The following is a 5,375-nucleotide window of genomic DNA, read 5'->3' as shown; positions in this document are numbered from 1 at the left end:
ATTATGTACAATATATGTATCTATAGATGTACTCTGCAATAAACATGCATGTCTGAAGTCAAGAAGGAAAAGAAAGTCAAATAATGTCAATTTTGACGTTATATTGATCGATTATTGATCGAATTTATTTGTCATGATTTAATATGATATTATTTTAATTTTTTTATTCTTGAAAAATATTTCGAAGAACAATTTAGCAGTTGTCTAAACCTGGTTTGTTATTCGACAATGCTTCAAGCTGATGCTGTAATTGTCATTTCAAAGTTATATTCTGTAAGCGCAAGTTCTCTTAACAATTCGTCTCAATCTATATTTTTCTTCTTTAATATACTTAACTTTACGTGTGATTCGAAGATTGCAGCAGTGATCATTTAGCTGCTACTAATTGACAAAGAGGCTTCCCAATAATGAAATTAAAGAGGCTTTCTATGCTGCAGTTTTGGACATGATAATAAATACGAATGTTGAAACTAACTTGAATCGCTAAACGGAGCCGAAATATTCGATATTGTATACATATAAGGTTTAAGAAATACAATTTACATATGACGCTCGAATAACTGCGCTCACAAGTCTGCTCTCAATCGCCTGTATTATAATTATATTCATTTGGAATATATAACGTTTTTAGGACGTCTTATGTTTACATTTAAACACAGTTGAGTAAAAAATTTTGGACGTCTGAGAGAATTTTAAGTTGTCTTAATTAAAGATTTCTTTAAGATGCCTTAATGTTTACTAATGTGGGTAGATTTCGTTAATTCACAAGCGAATTGATCAAATGCCATCGTTTGCGAACAGATCTTAATTTCACGGGAAATTATGCCGCCTTAATAATTGAACTACTAGTTGTCTCGCATCCTATAAATACGTTATAGAAACACACGTGCAAATTTCGCGCGTGTCCTATGCATTTCTCATGCGCATTGCCTAAGAAACGCACAAGCATTATTTCGTCTAGTCATCGTGGGAAATCCTCCTGCGCTACTTTGTTCCATCGGATCTCATCGTAACTCGCGAGTCTTCTTCGCGAAGCGCTCTTTGAGAGAAAAAGAGAAAGAGAAAAAAAGAAAAAGAGAGACAAAAGTAAGGGAAATGGTTGAACGAAATCTGGCGACGAGCATCGTTCTCGTCTCTTGATTAGCGGTTGTTTAAGAGCAGTGAAAGTTTCTCCGCTCGCGAGAGATGCACTACCTTTTTGGAAAGAGATAAACGCGGCTTCCTCGCCTTCTCCTCCCCCTTTCTATCCATCAACCTGCATTCCCTTCTCTCTTTTTCGTGGCGAGAATTGACGAGAGAATTGTTGTTGCTATCGCGTAATACTCAGCGGATTCTCATGCGGAAACGCACTGAGAAAGGAAATCGTCGCCACAGGGAATTAACCCTATGGCTTACCTGTCCGACGAAACCGAGATCAAGCTGGAGTCCCCCCTTTCATCCCCTTTTCAACGTTCAACAACAAGCGTTCTGTAAAATGTCAGTTAATACTGTCGTACGCAAAATATCGCAATACCACAAATACGTCAATTATTTATGCGATCGTAAAGCGATGTATAGCTCGAGTATAATCGGGATTAAAATGCCGCGTTGACACGTACTGATTGACGTGAGATTAATCGTCCGTAAAAATGGCGTTGCGAATTTCTACAAGGAGAAAAAGAATCGTGCGCGCATGCTCGATTATTTTTTTAATCTGTGTGAATTTACTTTGTTTGAAAAACGGAGTTTACTTTGTAATTTGGAAAATTGACGAAGGAACTTTTTGAAAGAATATAATTTAATTCTTATACTTATAAGTAAATACAATAAACAATTGTTCTAATACTGAGAATTAGAAAATTAAAAAAGAGTGAAGGATTACCAAGAATAAAGTTAATTTACATTGACAAAAATTAATATTTTTATCAATGTAGATCTTTTAATCTCGGCTTAAAATTTATTTTTTACATAGAACAAGACAAAAAATAAATTAAACCAAGATTAATCTATATTAGTAGAGCTGGGTAAATTTAAATGTGAAAATTCCACGAATTTGGACTTCAGAATCTATTCGAATTGGAAAGGTATACAATAAGTTGACAAGTGTAGATAGTTTTATGTAAAAATACATAAAAAAGCTTTATTTCGCCACCGTTTTCTTGCAAAAAATAAAAAGTATAAAAAACATCTCTTCGCTCTAGTCGTCGTAAACATCACCATCATCATCATCATCATCATCATCATCATCATCATCATCATCATCATCATCATCATCATCATCATCATCATCTTTGTCGTCGTCGTTGTTATCATTATCGTGGTAGTCGTCGTTAAAATCGATATCATCGTTCTTCTCATCATTGCCATCATCATCATCATCATCATCATCATCATCATCATCATCATCGTCGTCGTTGTCGTCGTTATCGTATTTAGCATCGTCATCATTATCGCCGTCTTCAACTTTGTCATCGTTGTCGTCTTCTTCTCTCGGCGATCGCGCATATAATACAGCGATACGTCAATACGATAAGTATTATCGTCGCTGATCATGTTAGAGGTATGTGAGCGGTGTGTGCGTGTGTGTTGATAAACAGGAGGATAGGACGAAGGGGCCGCGACGGGGGTAGCGGTGAATTGACTAGTATGGCCCGGATCCACCGGGTGCCCCGTAACTCGTGCTGGGTCCACTTGGTCCGGTGCCACCGATACCGCCACCGACACCGCCACCGACACCGCCACCGACACCGCCACCGACACCACCACCGACACCGCCACCAATTCCGTGACCGCCGATGCCGATGCCACCACCTCCACCACCACCGGTAACTTCCTTCTGCAATGTAAAGAAAAAAAAGATTAAGTAATTAGATCGATATATTTAGGATTTTCACTTTTTCTTATTTCTTATGCTTAAATTTCTTTCCTTTACCTGAGTTTTATATTTGATAAAGTAGACTTCCGGTTTGCTGGGCTGAGTGGGTGTGATGGTGGGCAGGTTGATCTCGGGCGCTTCTTCCGGTTTCTTGACCAAAACGTAGATGAGCGTTTTCTGTTCATCCTGCTGCTGCACCGGAATCACTGGAGCGGTCGGGGTTGGTGGGGTAGGTGCCTTGATGAAGATAATCTTATAGTGCTTTTGTGCCTGATATCCCCCGCTTATGGGCCTGACCGGTCTTGCCTCAGGAGCCTCTGGAGGCGGTACATGAACGTAGATGTGTTTTTGAATGAGCGAGCCACCTCCGAATCCACCGCCGCCGCCGCCACCGAATGCACCAGAGATACCATCTGCACCGCCGACACCGCCGGCAATGCTAGTAATTCCACCTCCGCCACCTCCGCCGACGAACGAGGGAACGCCGAGAATACCTTCGGTACCTCCGGTGCCACCGGCGATACCTGCACCACTGAAAGCACCGCCTCCGCCGCCGAAACCACCGATGCCACTAATACCACCAACACCACCGCCGATCGCAAATGCACCAGCAGGAGCGCCGTAACTACTGCTTGGCTGGCTATAGGAGTATCCGGCTTCCGGCCGCGCCATCGCCGTCGCGGCGAGCGCCAGGATCTACAATTGCAATTCAATTTTAATTTCCTGTGTTGAAATATTGAAAACGAGATTGCAATTTTGATATTTGAGCTTTGTTTTATTATTTTTCTCTTTTATAAATATTTTATTATGTTTAAGAAAAACATCCCCATAACCGGACATTCACAAAATTTATTATTAGATATTAATTTTAAATGCTCTTTTTATTATAATATTATAATTTAACGGTATTTAAAGATTACAATTAAATTATAATATTATATTTAAGAAAGCATTTGAGATTAATAATAATATAAACAAATATAAAATTTCGTGAAAATATCCGAACATATAATAATTACATGTCCGGTCTTTAAGACGTTTATCTTATCATGATTCTATGAGTCCTATTTTGCAATTCTTAATGACTCTAACGATATCATTACATTGTCGTTGCGCAGCTTTTTACTGTATACGAAATCTGCGCAATGATAATGTAATGATATCGTTGCAGTCATTAAAAATTGCAGAATAGAGTCCTAAAATTAAGTTTAGTTCCACTAATGTAAGATTAACTTTAATCTCAGTTTAATTTACTATTTCTTTCTAATTTTTAGAAGTAGATAAATAATAAATTGAACCAAAAATAAGATTAATTTATATTAATGGAACAGGATCATAATATTCTAAACTTATTCTATACTTTTCGATACATCACTTTTTTTTCATTGCAATTCAGTATAATTATTGTGCTAAAATTATGTGCTAATATAAAATTATAATGTAGCTCGTAAATAAAGCAGGTTGAATTCTGTAAAATTGAATTCTAAGTATTTCTTACATAGAACAAATGTACATATGTGAAAAAATGCATTATTTATTTGTATACATTAATATAAAGAGTTCCCATGCGTTTTTAATTGAAGAAAAATTAGGTACCTCTTCCTCAAAGATAACATAAATATTTCATCTAATTTTATTTTTAATAAACATTCCCAGTATTTCTCTATTCGTTTTTTGCAATAAACGTATCTAGAAAGCAAGCAGTAAACGGTTCAGAAGTATTTCGGAAGTGCACGGCGATGGATTTACGAGCACGTGGAACGTATAGTCCCTTTCTTTTAGTCACCGGCCGCGCTTAACGTTTCACGGTATTAGCGTTACATAAACCCAGGAGAGAATCCCGACATTTAAATTCTCTTCTTCCTGTTTTTCTCTTTTCTGTTTTCGCGCAAATGGAATTAGAGAAGTGGCACAATCACTGAACCGGTTCTCGGGTTAGTCACTATCATGGAGTACATTGACACCGCACACAATATTCCCTGTGCACCCTCCCCTCTCTTTTACTTTCTCCCGCATTCTCCCGCCTCCCGCTCTCGGATGAAACCTTCGATCCCGATTTCGATCTCGATCTTGATCACGAATTCTCCTCGTTTCTCTTACGATCTTATCATCCTCCGAGAAAGATCTCGTATACGCGAGAAAAGAAACAGAAAGGGGGAACCCGAATAAAAAGACAGGAAAGAAGAAAATGAAGGAACTGAGAAGAGAGTGAAGAAAAGACGAGAGAAGGAAACGAGAAATTGGGTAACTCATCGTGGACGGGCTACTCACCATGAATGCCCTCATGGTAACTGCTGTTCCTTGATTTGAGGACTGATGCTCTGCAGATGTCTTGAAGCCCCCTTTTATACAGGCCAGCATGGGGGCCCCACTCGATGCCCCGACCCATCACCTATGAGATGCGACGGAGCTATTACAAATCTCTCTCCCTCTTTCTCTCTTTCTCTTCCTTTCTTCCAATTCTTACCTCTTCTTGCGATATAGAGCCGTTTGCGTTTGCTCAAATTTGTCTCTGTACTTT

The 5,375-nt window shown here is 38.7% G+C and overlaps 1 protein-coding gene across 1 annotated transcript; it reads right to left on the bottom strand.

Moving 5' to 3' along the window:
- Positions 1-2,568: 2,568 nt before the first annotated feature.
- LOC108687973 (glycine-rich protein 5-like) lies at positions 2,569-5,175 on the bottom strand. Its single transcript, XM_018194026.1, has 3 exons — positions 5,126-5,175; positions 2,912-3,550; positions 2,569-2,815 (listed from the first exon to the last, which is right to left on the bottom strand). The coding sequence occupies exons 1-3, from the start codon at positions 5,138-5,140 to the stop codon at positions 2,621-2,623; spliced, it is 849 nt and encodes a 282-aa protein (XP_018049515.1). The 5' UTR covers positions 5,141-5,175; the 3' UTR covers positions 2,569-2,620.
- Between the last annotated feature and the right edge of the window lie 200 nt (positions 5,176-5,375).

Source organism: Atta colombica, unplaced genomic scaffold, assembly GCF_001594045.1.
Source record: "Atta colombica isolate Treedump-2 unplaced genomic scaffold, Acol1.0 scaffold102, whole genome shotgun sequence".
Lineage (NCBI taxonomy): Eukaryota > Metazoa > Arthropoda > Insecta > Hymenoptera > Formicidae > Atta > Atta colombica.
The sequence above is the reverse complement of the archived record's forward strand: the minus strand, read 5'-3'. Positions and strand labels throughout refer to the sequence as shown.